The sequence below is a fragment of the Bombyx mori genome, chromosome 27, assembly GCF_030269925.1.
Source record: "Bombyx mori chromosome 27, ASM3026992v2".
Taxonomy (NCBI): Eukaryota; Metazoa; Arthropoda; class Insecta; order Lepidoptera; family Bombycidae; genus Bombyx; species Bombyx mori.
Genome location: NC_085133.1, coordinates 7,905,377 through 7,921,953, shown reverse-complemented (window position 1 = coordinate 7,921,953; position 16,577 = coordinate 7,905,377). Strand labels below are relative to the sequence as shown.

The window sequence follows — 16,577 nt, the reverse complement described above, 5'->3', positions numbered from 1 at the left end:
CCTTGGGCGCGGCTTGAGAGCGGAATCGTGAAATTCCGTAACGAAAAAAACCTTCCACCCCTCACTACGCCTACTATGTAGCTTGCGTTCAACATTTGTTCATGTTGCGCTTGTGTAGTGTTTAAAATAAGAAGTCTAAACACCGATTTATGTACTATCAGAATGTGTGATATAATTTCGTGGGTAACACAACGATAGCGCTTCAATCGCCATTTATTGGCGCCAAACGGAACTGTAAAATAGAAAATTATATCACATTACAATGCGTTGGGCGTGCCATTTTCTATCGCTTAGTCGAAGAATTTTATTACTACTTCTACTACTCATTCAGTGATTGGAGTGGAATTAAAAATAAACTAGCTAAGCCATTGATGGTAAACCGTCGACGTCGCCCAAAGCACGTCATTACGGATCCTCCTGATCCATTAACGGTGCTATTAGGCACCACAAGCACCGGTCACCGTCCTCGTCGAACCCGTCGCTTGCGACGAAGGGCTCGACGAGCGAACTAACCCATAGACACAGCCCACTGAGTTTCCCGCCGGATCTTCTCAGTGGGTCGCGTTTCCGATCCGGTGGTAGATTCTGCGAAGCACTGCTCTTGCTAGGGTCAGTGTTAGCAACACTCCGGTTGAGCCCCGCGAGCTCACCTACAAACGTTAGGGCGAAGCTGAAATAGCCTCTCAAGGATATCAGCATAGGTAGGAAAAAAAAAAAAAAAAAAAAAAACGTTGATTCTGGGCGAATGAGAGTTAGAACTAGCATCCAAAGGCGTGTCTCTATCCCATGTAGCGCCCTCTAGTGAGTGCGCGGTCAAAATGGAATACTCACAATGTAGCAGATTCATTGAAAGCTAGCCCACTGAGTTTCTCGCCGGATCTTATTTTATTGTTGTTTTAATATTAAATTATTATTGTCGATTTATAATTGCATAAGTTGATAAAAAATGCTATGCAATAGCTTTATCGCGGTAGTCTCCGAGTGCCACACGTCTTTTTTTTCCTACCTACGCTGATAAACTTGAGAGGCTATTTCAGCCTCTCCTTGACGTGTAGGTGAGCTCACGGGGCTTAAACCGGAAGTGTTGCTAACGCTGGCTCTAACAAGAGCAGTGCTTCGCAGAATTTTCCGAGCGGTAGCGTCTAAACGTCAGTAATAAGAAAAGGACAAATTAATAAAATATTTAGACCTGGCCCACGAGAGTACCGCCATCCGGCATGTTGATTCAATCATCATTGTTTTAATAGTTATCGAAAAGTCTCGACTAACATCTTAAGATACTATCGTTATCCAACTGGGTTAGGTGCCTGATACAGAAGCCAGTTATCCTCGATACGACGCGTATTGTGAGGAGGTTTCTCACTCCGGAGTCCTAACCACTGGTGGCTTGTGTCGTAGACACCGCCATCGGCGGCAATCTATTTCTGTATAATATTTAAAAAAAAATGTATTTTTAATATTCTTTTTAGAAAATATTCTATGATTAATAAGATTTTAAATAAATAAAGTAGAATAAAAATAAATTTTTATATCAGTAAAAACCATTTTGTTAGTATTTATAATCTGTGTTAGTAACGTAAAACATTACACATTATTATCTGACTCTATAGTATATACATACATATACATATTATTATGTAATTTTTTGAGTCTTTCATAAGTGCCTGCTCCGAAGGCTATTTACTAGCCCTCCCTCGATCTTGCTCGATATAACGTTCACAAGACTGTTACCACTGTCATAATGTAATGAGATTTAAAAAAACGCGAGCTTAAGTCGGTCAACTACTATAGTTTTAATTCTCAATTATTTTATCTGGTGGTAGGACCTCTTGTGAACTGGTGGTAGGCCCTCTTGTGAGTCCGCACGGGTAGGTACCACCGCCCCGCCTATTTCTGCCATGAAGCAGTAATGCGTTTCGGCTTGAAGGGTGGGGCCGCCGTTGTCACTATACTGAGGCTTTGGAACTTATATCTCAAGGCGGATGGCGCATTTACGTTGTAGATGTATGGGCTCCAGTAACCGCTCAACATCAGGTGGGCTGTGAGCTCGTCCACCCAACTAAGCAATAAAAAAAATAAAAAATTACCTAATTCGTGACGTAACAATGAATTTACTTTAACACTTCGAATCAAAAACTGAACAGCGATGAAATCTCAAAGCATTTGGATTGCAGACTACAAGTCCTTTGTAACATGAGAAATAATTATAGTGGTAATAATAATACAATTGGAGTAGAAGACCATTATGGTCGATAGTTGAGATAAAGAGAGTTGTATCGTGGTTCGGATATAAAGTGAATATCGAAGAAAGAGAAGACTTATTAGAAGAATTTGAGATGCTGTACGCTGTTAGACAGGTTAGTATTGACAAAAGATTCTATGAGATTTTATTTATTTAAAAACTAGCTGACCCGGCAGACTTCGTAGTGCCTCAATCGATAAATAAAAGTCCTAAGCTTTTGTATAAAATAAACTTAAAACAAACAAAAGGAATCCGTCCGACAGGGGGACACATCGAAGCAAAAACAAAATTGTTATTTTTATTTAATTTCGAGCATTTTCATATTTATCTACCTTTAAACCTTCTCTGGATTTCTACAAATAATTCAAGACCAAAATTAACCAAATCGGTCCAGCCGTTCTCGAGTTTTAGCGAGATTAACGAACAGCAATTCATTTTTATATAATGGAAAAAAATAAGATAAGATGAGTAATAATGGTTTACTTTTCGATAAAACCAAGAATTTGTGTATTAGAAATTATAACTAGTCAGGTCATAAGTATTGTCACACAGTAAAAACTTTTCTTTTAGAATGCTGGCCACAAAAAAGTTTATTGAATTCGAATTTCAAATTGTTCATGAAAATAAAAATGTATACTTTTAGAATTTTACTCATTTTTAAATATGGAGTGGACGCTTAAAGAAGACCGTGTTGCAGTTATTGCGTTGCATCGTTGCGGTTACGCGCCAATTCAAATTTTTAACATACTGAAAAATTTGAATATAACCAAAAGATTCATTTATCGTACCATCAAACGATACAATGAAGACTCTAGTGTAGATGACAGGTCAAGAAGTGGTCGCCCTCGGTCTGTTAGGACTCCAGCAGTGATAAAAGCTGTGAAGGCGCGAATTCAAAGAAATCCCAAACGTAAGCAGAAACTGTTGGCCCTTCAGATGGGGTTAAGCAGAACCACGGTGAAAAGGGTGTTAAATGAAGACTTAGGGCTTCGGGCATATCGAAGAAAAACAGGACATCGTTTGAATGCTCGTCTAATGGACCTGAGACTTGCCGCGCTTTGTTCAAGCGGTACGCGGGAAAAAAATATCGGGAAATTCTTTTTTCGGATGAAAAAATTTTTACCGTAGAAGAGAGCTACAACAAACAAAATGATAAGGTGTACGCACACAGTGGTGAAGAAGCGAGCAACCGTATTCCGCGTGTCCAACGAGGTCATTTTCCATCCTCGCTCATGGTATGGTTGGGAGTTTCTTATTGGGGCTTAACAGAGGTACATTTTTGTGAGAAAGGTGTAAAAACGAATGCAGTTGTGTATCAAAATACAGTCCTGACGAACCTTGTGGAACCTATTTCTCATACCATGTTCAATAACAGGCACTAGGTATTCCAACAAGATTCGGCGCCAGGTCATAGAGCGAAGAGCACACAAAACTGGCTGGCGGCGCGTGAAATCGACTTCATCCGGCACGAAGATTGGCCCTCCTCCAGTCCAGATTTGAATCCGTTAGATTACAAGATATGGCAACACTTGGAGGAAAAGGCGTGCTCAAAGCCTCATCCCAATTTGGAGTCACTCAAGACATCCTTGATTAAGGCAGCCGCCGATATTAACATGGACCTCGTTCGTGCTGCGATAGACGACTGGCCGCGCAGATTGAAGGCCTGTATTCAAAATCACGGAGGTCATTTTGAATAAACTTTAGTGTCATAAGAATCTATGTTTTGTTAAGTTCATTTTGGTATATGAATGGTTACATAATGAATAAACTTGTTTCAATTATTTTACATTAAACATGTGACAGAATTTATGACCTGACTAGGTATACGTTATTGAGATCGATGTCTTTTTATTGGAGGGACACGGTTTCCTAGCTACTACCGTGAAACTAATTTTTGACGCGAATGCTAGGACTGGTTATCAGAGCTGATTGACAACAAGACAAATGGTCCAACTCTCAATTAAATTCTATTATGCCTTAGCCTTACCTATAGAATGTATAATTAGTTCGCGCCAAAAAATTCAGTGTTATTCAATTGAACGCATAAGATAACCAAAACAATATAATAAAAATATTAGTTTTGTTCTAATGAAGTATTAGCGTTTTTCATCGATTTTCGGAAGACATATAAGATAAATAAAAACACTTTTATGTAATCAGGGACGAAGTCGTCGAAATGTTATAAATAATTAACGAGAAATCAGTTTTAATTACATCTGATTTCTTTTGTTTCATCTTTTTTTTTTTATTGCTTAGATGGGTGGACGAGCTCACAGCCCACCTGGTGTTAAGTGGTTAGTGAAGCCCATTGACATCTACAACGTAAATGCGCCACCCACCTTGAGATATAAGTTCTAAAGTTTCAACTTTCATGTATAGTTACAACGGCTGCCCCACCCTTCAATCCGAAACGCATTACTGCTTCACGGCAGAAATAGGCGGGGCGGTGGTACCTACCCGTGCGGACTCACAAGATGTCCTACCACCAGTAAAGAGAGCCCTTCTCTTCATTGCGTTGATAAGCTTCAATGAGGGTCGTGGCCTGGATTATCTTGCGCCAGCCCTGCCTATCTTCGACTGTGTGGATGGTATTGTGCTTCTGCCTCTGGGCCTTCTTCCGCATACCTTGCCTGTTACCACCAGCAGATCTTCCAAATTGTCACTTCTTTTCTAACACATTTTTTTCAAATGAAAGCATCAACCGTTCTTTTTGATTTTTCATTTTGATTACCAACCTTCCAAACATTTACATTTTATTTCTCAGTGATTGTTCGCTAGGAGTCACGGACACATGAGTTGGTTAAGTTTTCAATATTTTTGTGTAATACGCGGACCATGTAGAACAATAAATAACTGGGAACAAATTAGAATTCACTGTGTTATGGGTATCAGAGACTGAAATACATACTTGTAAACGTTTATTTATACACATATATAGATAATAGCCATCCAGATGAAGAGCAAACAAACCTGTACATTATACAAATATTAGTCCGACGTGGGAATCGAACTTACGACCCTCAACTTTTTTTTTATTCCTTCCTATTCTAGTAAACTCGATGGGCTATTCTAGATTCGCCCAACTAGTAGGTGAGCTCACGGATCTCAAACCTGACGACGTTGCTAACAGGAACCCTAGCAAGAGCCGTGCTTCGCAGAACCTACCGCCGGATCGGAAACGCGACCCACTGAGAAGATCCGTCGCGAAACTCAGTGGGCTGTGTCTGTGGGTTAATTTACTCGTCGAGCCCATCGTCGTAAGCGACGGGCTTGACGAGGACGATGACCGGTGCTTGAGGTACCTAAAAGCACCGTTAGTGGATCGGGAGAATCCGAAATGACGTGTTTTGGGCGACGTTGACTGCTTTCCATTCGGTCCGCAGGATCGGGAATGTAGTTACCGGCAGCCACGATGAGAGGGTTCTCGTGTCGTGCCGCTTTCTCGAAATGGCGCACTGATGCCGACTGTAGATACTTACTGATGGACTCTAGATCCAGGTCGTCGTGGAGGTCGATGTTTATGACTTACCACGGGGCTCTGACGGCTATTCTTCAAAAACGGAATCGAATGATTTAGAGAGGCTCTAAGTTTGTGCGGGCCGCGTGAGTGAACACTACACTTGCATGGGTCACTACGGGGCGTATACAAGTTTTCTAGAGTGTCACCTTATTTCTAAGGGGAAATTTACTTCGCTTGCAAATCATCGGATCGACTCTCAACAGTCAGGGACTAACTACTGCTGAGTCAGTCAGAACAAGCGTTCGGTCCACTGGTAATTCAGTCGCCAATTTTGTTTTGCATCCTTTCGAAAGCCACGAATGCAATATTACCTGCATGACTAAGAGTAACCTAACCCCGTATTGTTTTGAATAAAGGCGAGTTTATCAAAACGCTTGTAACGTGTTATGTTATTGTTTCGGTCGCCGGCCGGGTCGGGCGGTGGGATTTGTTTTTCCTTTAAAAAAACAAAACAATGTTACGCGATAAGTAAACATTACCGGTTTAAGTGCGTCAAGACCCGGTGCTTTATCGTTTTGAGAAGTGGAATTTCGGACCGCCCAGACCAGAAAAATCGACCGATATAATTTTTTTTATTGCTTAGTTGGGTGGACGAACTCACAGCCCACCTGGTGTTAAGTGGTTACTGGAGCCCATAGAGATCTACAGCGTAAATGCGCCACCCACCTTGAGATATAAGTTCTAAGGTCTCAAGTATAGTTATAACGGCTGCCCCAACCGAAACGCATTACCGCTTCACGGCTGAAATATGCAGGGCGGTGGTACCCACCCGCGCGGACTCACAAGAGGTCCTACCACCAGTAATTACGTAAATTATAATTTTGCGGGTTTGATTTTTATTACACGATGTTATTCTTTCACCGTGCTAGTCAATCGTGAACATTTGTTGAGTACGTATTTCATTAGAAAAATTGGTACACCGCCTGAGATTATTTCAAACGAACATACCAACTCTGAGAATCACAAATTAAATGTTTATCTTTAATGGATGCAAATGCTTTGTTACTTTGTTTGGTGGCTCGTAGATAATCGATTATCTTGTAGTCAGATCAGGTATTCCTTTTGGCTGAACACCTAATTAACACACGTATATGTGCGAATGAATTTCATGATGAAAAAAGGGCGTCATGTATTAAACTCAAACCCGCAATCGGTTTAGATTTTCATGATTAAGGTTGAGCTTGCTTAGACTTTGTTTTTTTATAATAGTTATTTAATTTTTGATGTCTAATATATTTATAGTGTTTTGCGATCAAATTGGGTCTTATCTCCGTCCAAAATCCTTTTCAATCGTTAGCTATGAGACTCAGTTGCTCAACAATCTCTTAACAGATAACCCGACGTGGAATTGTGATACCCGTGCATCAGCCCGCTGAGTTTCTCGCCGAATCTTCTCAGAGGGTCGCGATTCCGATTCGCTTGTAGATTCAATCGTCAAGAAATTGCTTTTGAGTTAGATCTCATTCGAAAGCGCTCGGGCAGCTGCTAGCTAATCCCACCCCTCCTGGCTGAGCTTTTGCTCGTCCACCTGTCCTGGTGAAACTGGAAAGGCCTCCGGTCCACCAGTAATCCTTCAATCATAAAAAAAGGAATTGTGGTGTACGCTTCAAATTGCTCGATCATATTGCTATATATTATATTATATTATACTCGCCCGCATGGCTGGGCATTTAAAATTAACATTATTATTTATTATTAATATTATTAGGGAGTCCGACACTCATATAAATATTAGCTTATCCATTAAGTACATGTATTTTCTACATGGATACCAAGTTTAAAGTCAATCGGATGCGCGGTTCAGTAGTTATAATGTAACATCCGTAAAAACCACTGTAGATTTATATATAAAAAGGAACACAGAAATAATTTTATAATCTCGCTGAGCTTGTTTCGTTGGTTCTCTTCAGAAGAACTTGAATCCGGTGGTGGGATTAAAATGATTTACATTGACATCTATATAATAAAGTATCATCTTAAGTTTAATTTGTAAAAACGCAATGTAACTAATCCTTACAACAATGCAATGTCTACAGTAATTGAAGTTAGGCGTTAGCGAAGAAACCATTATTATTAATTCATAATGCTGATGGTAAGGCGTGTTGTGAGTCCGCGCGGGTAGGTACCACCACCCTGCCTATTTCTGGCGTTTCGGCTTGAAGGACGGGGTAGCCGTTGTACTGTAAAAACTGAGTCTGTAGAACTCATGTCTTGAGGTGAGTGAGAACTTAGCAGAAGGTAGGCCGTGAGCTCATTCACTCATCTAAACAACAAAAGAAAAAGCTATAGAACTTTTTTTTATCGCTTAGATAGATAGACGAGCTCACAGCTAACCTGGTGTTAAGTGGTTACTGGAGCCCGCAGACATTTACAACGTAAATGCGCCACCCACCTTGAAATATAAGATCTAAGGTCTCAGTATAGTTACAACGGCTGCCCAACCTTTCAAACCGAAACGCATTACTGCTTCACGGCAGAAATAGGCAGGGTGGTGGTACCTACCCGTGCGGACTCAAGAGGTCCTATCACCACTATGGCTATATGTCACACCTGAGTTGTTAATAATGACGTATCAAACCTTAAATTCGACTAAATGGGTCGACACGCTGAAAACCCATCTCGTAGGGCCAACAGGGTTTTGTTATTGATAAAAAAAATATATTCAAAAATAATTTTTTGCTTTGTTGAAAAAAATTTTTTATTCAAATTGATAACTAAGCAGGCATATAGATTCTCTTTGATTGTGGATGTAAAGATTTGATGTTGTCTTATTATAATTATTATCAATTTGGCATCTGTGTATTTATTAATATATTATTATTCCTTTTAATACTGTATTGTATAAACTATTATATGTATGTATGGATATGTGATTGTTTATGTATTTGTAATTTAATATAAATTTCATTGCATCTACCACTATTTACTCTGCACTACCTTTGGTTGACTGGTAGAGAATGCTTTAGGCATTAAGTCCGCCAATGTAAATTTTACATGAATTGTAATAAGTAGATAAATCTGATTCTAAAGCATTTATATGGCTTACAATAGCTACCGGAATGTTATAGTGGAACTCATGGACACCTTGCCTATGCCTGCTGCCATCGTCACTGCTTGTCACACAGCTTACCACCTCTGGCAAACGTACCTGCCGCGCAATTAAGCTTTATTTAAAGTGTTTATGTCAAAAAATCGTAGCTCTGAGCTTTAGGTATTTGTGGAAATGTAAAAACCTTACTCAATTTGCGCAAATGTAAAAACCCTAATTAGATCTGTCTTAGGGTGTACCTCCATACATTTGTGTCAACTTCACATTTAGGGACTCCAGTATGGAATATTCAAGATTATTCATTAATGCTGATTGCAATTCGTCAGAAACACATTACACGTTTTGTTAGAAATAATAATGAGATCATTTTACTAAATCACGTAACAAAAGGTATTCTAATAAAGAAATAAATTTGAATTACTGGTGGTAGGAGCTCTTGGGAGTCCGCACGGGTACCACCACCCTGTCTATTTCTGCCGTGAAGCAGTAATGCGTTTCGGTTTGAAGGGTGGGGCAGCCGTTATAACTATACTTGAGACCTAAGTACTTATATTTCAAGGTGGGTGGCGCATTTACGTTGTAGATGCCTATGGGCTCCAGTAACCACTTAACGCCAGGTGGGCTGTGAGCTCGACGGCCCATCTAAGCAAAAAAAAAAGAATTGTTTTTTTTTTAAGGAAAATCTATTTCCTTGAAAAAGAGAATCAAAGTTGTTTTTAACTTTCACTATTCCTCAATATATATATATTTTGTTTCCTACCAATGCTGATAGCCTTGAGAGGTTATTTCAGCGTTACCCTAGCGTGTAGGTGAGCTCTCGGGGCTCAAACCGGAGGTTTTACTAGCACTGGCCCTAGCGAGACCAGTGCTTCGCAGAATCTACCACCGGATCGGAGACGCGACCCACTGAGAAGATCCGACGAGAAACTCAGTGTACTGTGTCTGTGGGTTTACTCGTCGAGCCCTTCGTCGCTTCAAATCATTATTGTTATTTTAGCGGACCGTAAAACAAAATGTTTCGTTATAAATAAAATGCAATTCGATTAATAAATAAAGCCTTCCGCTTACAAAGCAAGCGTTGCCGCATAATTGTTACCGCGGTTACATAATTCCTCGCAGGAGTTCCAAGAACTTAATATAACATCGGCGCTTTCGTCACGTTCCGATATTATGTACAATAATAAAATACGTGGTACGTCAAATACGTACAACGTTAATTAATTTTTACGTTTGCTTTTCGTATGCACGCGTGATTTTTTCCGATGCTCAATCGGCCGTTTCTCTGAAAAGGTTTATTAGTTATTGGAAAACTCACGATTTTTTTAATTTGTTTTTGTTATGATAAAGAGAAATGTATGTTTGCGTTTTGTTTAGTTGTGTATGGCGTTAATTAGTTTTATGGGGGTTCTCGAAAGTGGTGTGGGTAATTTCAAGTAGATATCACCCAGATCGACCGAAAAACAATACTATTGCAATTTTTTTTTTTACGGCAAACAGTTTCTTTAATATATTTTTGAATTATCACATAATAATAACAATAATTTGATCTTTGAGATCGGTATCAAACGCGCTCATTGAAAATTAGTGAAGACGTTCTTTTGGTATTCCAATGAATGTCTCTTGCTATTAGTGTAGAAAAATTGTTAACAATTACGAAGTTAAGGGTACTTATTGAGTGTTCCCAGAAACGGTACTTATGATCTTTCTCGTTAGCGTAGGAAATGTCGGTGCGACATCGGAGTGGCTTACAGTGGTGTGCGTAAAAATTGGTAGGTACTGGAATCGAGAATCCGTGTGTCCCATAGCCCCCTACCGGAAAGAAGCTACCCCAGTATTAAGTGCGAAACTAGATAAATTATCACTAATTCCGATTGCAGAATCGGATTGTCGTATCGAATTTCATCGTAAAATCTGTATTTAGTTGTCAGAAAACAGCATAGTTCAAAACAACTGTTGAATCGATTGTAATATCTGCGTTGCATATCTTACAGTCGTAATTCCCGTTCGCCTCTGTTACACTTAGAATTTTAAAAAAATTACATGATTCAAATTGAGAGGATTTTTAGGGAGTCATTTGGAAATGCTGAAGGTTCTTTTATGTTCTTTTTCTTACTGATCGATATAATATGAAATGAATATGAAAAGACACCATATTCCTCTAGTGTACTCCCATTTTATATATAGTTTATTGCCTTTGTAGGCAGACGAGCATACGGCCCACCTGATGGTAAGTGGTCACCGTCGCTCATGGACGTCAGCAATGCCAGGGGCAGAGCCAAGCCGCTGTCTACCATTAAGTACTCTCCGCAAGCCTCGTTTGAATAAGGACATGTCATAGCGCTCGGAAAACACCGCGGAGGGGAGTTCATTCCAAAGCCGGATGGCACGTGGCAAAAAAGATCTTTGGAAACGCACTGTCGATGAACGCAGCGGTTCCAGATAATATTATGGATGAACTCTGCTCCGGTATGGTGGGAGGTGCGATGATAAAAAAGAGATGAGGGGATCATCTCGATTCTATTTATAAAGTTTGTTTTTAATCTTTTAATTAATGTTGTCCTTAGGGTCCGGAGTCGGCACTGAACCCAAATCCCGGTGGGGCCGCGAAGCCGCCGCTTATCAACTCATTCGAGCTGGACCGCTGTCTGGACCGGTAAGTTCTTCGGCTTCATGATAATCAGACAGATATACAGATTTTACTGGTGATAGGACCTCTTGTGAGTCCGCACGGGTAGTGTACCACCACCCCGTCTGTTTCTGCATTGTAACTATACTGAGACCTTAGAACTTATATCTGAAGGTGGGTGGCGCATTTACGTTGTAGATGTTTATGGGCTCCAGTAACCGTGGCTGTGAGCTCGTCCACCCATTTAAGGAATAAAAAAATAAAAAAGGCATTTTCTGTGATCACGTAACCGTAAACTTTGGGAATAATGTAATGATAATAAAAAACGCGGGATTGAATCGTAAATGTAGCTTTAATAGTGTCCACGAATTTTTTATTTATTTATTTTTTATTGCTTAGATGTTTGGACGAGCTCACAGCCCACCTGGTGTTAAGTGGTTACTGGAGCCCATAGACATCTACAACGTAAATGCGCCACACACCTTGAGATATAGTTCTGAGGTCTCAGTATAGTTACAACGGCTGCCCCACCCTTCAAACCGAAACGCATTACTGCTTCACGGCAGAAATAAGCGGGGTGGTGGTACCTACCCGTGCGGACTCACAAGAGGTCCTACCACCAGTAATTACGCAAATTATAATTTTGCGGGTTTGATTTTTATTTCACGATGTTATTCCTTCACCGCGGAAGTCAATCATGAACAATTGTTAAGTACGTATTTCATTAGAAAAAATGGTACCCGCCAGCAGGATTCGGACACCGGTGCATCGCTAGATACAAATGCACCGGACGTCTTATCCTTTAGGCCACGACGACTTCAAAGACTATTAAATATTATATAGTTCTAATGGTAAAATCTATGGTGATATAAGTATCTGTATAGTATTTCCTTCTATCTAGTCTCATATCTAATATGAAATGGGTTGTATTTCCGTATGTGAACACAGAAGAAAGATGTAGCGCAATCCTCATTATAGTTTAAATTTTAATTTAACATAGAATGAATATACAAAAAAGATAATTAAATTTGCGCGTATATATTAGTATTGTAATACGTCTATCCTACCCTTAAGAGGTATGCACGAATGCATTCTAGTGTGATGGGACTGGTGGCGGTATCCATGCCCACCCAAGTACCACCACATGGTATATTTTGATTGACTCTCGAGTGATATTGGATGGTACTGTAAAATCTCAATCTTCATATCTATTTTGCAACATAGCACGTGCCAATAACATTGCTGTTCTTTCTATAGTAGGTAGGTATGCAAATAGTGGGTTAAATTTATGTAGGATGAAGTTTGAAGTTTGACACCTTAGAAATTATGAAACAGCAGTTTTTTCATTAAGAATTTGGAACCGGTGATTCTCAAAGTGAGCAAAGGAGACTGTTATTTTTTGGTAATTGAGAAAAAATCTAAATATAGCACAATATACCATTTAAGTATTTCATATTCGTATAGTTAATCTGGTAAAGAAACAGCAAGGATCAAAGATGAAAATCCTCCTCCGGACTGAGCGCGTGCTCGCCTACCTGTCCTGGTGAAACTGTAAAGGCCACCAGTAACTCTTCCACTCTAAAAAAAAAAACAATTTGGTGAACAAAAAAGGCTTGTGAGCTCATCATATACACAAGTACTTATCATGAAAAAGCAGCCCACTGAGTTTCTCACCGGATCTTTTCAGTGGGTCGCGTTTCCGATCCGGTGGTAGGTTCTGCGAAGCACTGGTCTCGCTAGGGCCAGTGTTAGCAACACTCCGGTTTGAGCCCCGAGAGCTCACCTACATGCTAGGGTAACGCTGATATAGCCTCACAAGGCTATCAGCATAGGAAGGAAAAAAACCAGAGCTACGGATGTGAGAATAACTTATGGATAGATGATGAATTACGTATGTACCTCTGGCTTTTCTGTAAGCAAATCATTGTTCCAGTGAGGAGTCTGGCAGGTGGGGCGGCGAGGCGGCGCGGCGACGCCGGCGCAGCTCGCCCCCGCGCCGCGCCTCTCCCCCCCGCGACCATGAGCCGCTTGCACTTGCTAGGGTACGTACACAATGTATTATTTCACGATCCTGCGGACCGAATGGTAAACAGTCGACGTCGCCCAAAAGACGTCATTTCGGATCCTCTAGATCCACTAACTCTGCTTATAGGTACTTCAAGCACCGGTCATCGTTCTCGTCGAACCGGTCATCGTTCTCGTCGAATCGGTCGCTTACGACGAAGGGCTCAGCGAGTAAATTAACCCACAGACACAGCCCTTTGAGTTTCTCACCGTATCTTCTCGGTGGGTCGCGTTTCCGATCCGGTAGTAGATTCTGCGAAGTAATGCTCTTGCTAGGGTTAGTCTTAGCAACGTCGTTAGATTTGAGCCCCGCGAACTCACCTACTTGTTAGGGTTACGCTGAAATGGACTACCAAGGCCATCAGATTAGGTAGGAAAAAAAATTGTACTACTATTTTCTTTCTTTAACCTTGTGAAACCATTAGGCTTATGCGTGCCTTAAACATTTTGGTACTCATGCGAAACCTACTTAATATCGGTTTAGTACCGTAACGCTCAAGTTATAGCTAAGAGTGATAATTATGTGTGTAGAATCTACTGAAATATACACTTAGCCCCAACGAATGACCATTGATCACGTTCCAAAGACTTGCACGGTTCATTAGATCTTTGCGAAAAGGTCCCTAAATCAGGAAAGAAGGTACGTTAATATGATTTTGTACGTCTTATAGAGCTCAGCACCGCCGTCACCGAGTGGCTCGGCCCACTCCAGCCCGGCGCCCGTGTCGTCTCCCGCGGGCAGCGCGGCCGGCACCGCTGGGGCTCGCTCTCCGCTACCACTGGTCGCACCGGACCTGCTCGCAATGCAGCTGATAGACCAGCACACGCAGCTCCAGGCCTTAATGAAACAAAGGCTCTTCCATCAGCACCAGATGCAAAAACAGGTAAACAGTGAACAGAATTTTTCAAGTTATTTATGTAAAGGAATGAAAATTGTCTAATTTACCTTGATGTTATTTTACATGCTTATTCCGAAAATTGCCATATACCTAATTTACCTGGCCACTTTTTATTAAATAATTTATTATTCTTTTTAACTTATGAAGAAATGTGTGATGTTATTCTGACCTACCATAGGATTACAAAATAATAAAGGAAAGATTATAATATGGTACCATGGTCCATACATGTACATATTATTATTTGCCATGGCAAAGCGGTCTATGTTTAAAACACTGATGGATGCAAAGGATATTTTCGAGAATCCTCTATAATTTTGCAGTAGGCCGCGGCTTGGTTATGCTCCTGAAATTACTGATACTTGAAGAATAAAATATCTTTTTTATTTGTATTATATATCTTATTATTATATATATTAGATCGCTTTCAGCGATAAGGCCGCCAATTTATGTCACCGTCTATTATTTGTTTTCTATGCTTGCTCTGTACATGTGGTGTTAAATAAAGAGTTATATTATTATTATTATTATTATATCTTTAGCACATGTCTTCGGAGGCTGCCAAACGGCAATTAGAGCAGTCTAGACTCCAAGATCAGATCAATCTGAATCTGCTCTCGCAGCCTCACCTGCCGCCTCCAGACACTTCTCCTGGTAAGGAAGCTTTTATTGATTCGTGTATTACGGATACATATACTTCAGGTGTTCAATAGTAAAGTTTTTTAGAAATGTATTCTCTTACACCAAATAATTGACCAAGGTTTTTAGATACCTGTGCTGATGAGAGAAGTCACCCCCTGGATAAGACACCCCTGGGATACCCGTTACATTGTACAATATAATTGAGTCTTCGATCTCATGTCTAAATATCATTCTGGCGAATGTCATTCATGGTGATGTCTATAAGATCCGCCTTAAAAGCTGGGTGACGAAGAGCTCATTCTCTCATCAGATAATCAAATAATCTAACTACGACGTCTCTAACCGCCGCTTTCAATACAGTTTGACGGCTGAGAAATACATACAATATCCAGTAACCTTGAAAACCCATCGGCCTCTATCACTCCTAAATAACGAAAACATGATTACCTTCACAGCTAAGCAGTTGTCTGTTTCCTAAGGTTCTAGGTCCATTGATCATTAAACCAAATTCAGGATAAAGTTAAACCTTTTAAACCCAAGCCACTGTGTTGAAGATAGATGATACTGGACCTTAACTTTTATAAAGCTGTCATTATATGACCACACTCGTGGTTGCAATAAAGCAAATGTACCAAAAACTTTTATATCTCGCATACACCTCTGACCGGTATACATCGCCCAGGGTCACTGCATCAGCAGCTGGGCGCCCAACAACAACAGCTGGTGCAGCAACTACAGGCCGTGCAGCGTCAGTATCTGATGCACGGCCCTCTGTCAGTGCCGCCCAATGCTCCTCCAGGTACTCTTAAAGCTATAGCAGCTAGGGTTGCGATTAGCTCCGAACCCACTGAGTTTCTCGCCGGATCTTCTCATTGGGTCGCGTTTCCGATCCGCTGGTAGATTCTGCGAAGTACCGCTCTTGCTAGGGTACATACACATTGTATTATTTCACGATCCTGCAGACCGAATGGTAAACAGTCGACGTCGCCCAAAGCACGTCATTTCGGATCCTCCTGATCCACTAACGGTGCTTATAGGTACTTCAAGTGTCGATCATCGGTCTCGTCAAACCCGTCGCTTGCAAAGAAAGGCTTGGCGAGTAAATTAACCCACAAACACAGTTTCTCGCTGGATCTTCTCAGTGGGTCGCGTTTCCGATCCGGTGGTAGATTCCGCGAAGCACTGCTCTTGCTAGGGCCAGTGTTAGCAACGTCGTCAGGTTTGAGCCCCGTGAGCTCACCAGCTTGTTCAGATTACATAGAAATGGTCTCTCAAGACCATCAGCTTAGGTAGGAAAAAAAAATAGTCCGAATGTAACTAATAGAGCTTTTTCTTCTTTTTTTAAGAATGGAAATTGGCTTCTTGCGATGCCATTGTGGTCAGTGCTAAGAATATTAAAAATTTTCTTACATATTCTGTTATTTGAAAAATAATGTAGAGCGGAATGAAAAAATTGGGATGAAATTAAATGAGACGAGATGAGATGATGTGAAATAAAGTCTCAGTAAAATGGTGGTTATTTTCTGAGATTTCAG

General features: G+C 40.6%; 1 protein-coding gene across 4 annotated transcripts in view; it reads left to right on the top strand.

Annotated features, from left to right (window-relative positions):
* Positions 1–16,577, top strand: part of LOC101746416 (forkhead box protein P1) — a 109,540-nt gene that overhangs the window by 76,564 nt on the left and 16,399 nt on the right. For 3 of the 4 annotated variants that reach the window (XM_021346122.3, XM_012697793.4, XM_012697794.4), the window contains 5 exons: positions 11,376–11,464; positions 13,371–13,479; positions 14,173–14,385; positions 14,943–15,054; positions 15,725–15,841. In XM_021346122.3, the coding sequence (XP_021201797.1) occupies positions 11,376–11,464; positions 13,371–13,479; positions 14,173–14,385; positions 14,943–15,054; positions 15,725–15,841 (640 nt within the window). Of the gene's footprint in view, positions 1–2,191; positions 2,358–11,375; positions 11,465–13,370; positions 13,480–14,172; positions 14,386–14,942; positions 15,055–15,724; positions 15,842–16,577 lie in introns of those variants that run through there. The other variant, XM_021346123.3, reaches the window with a different exon arrangement.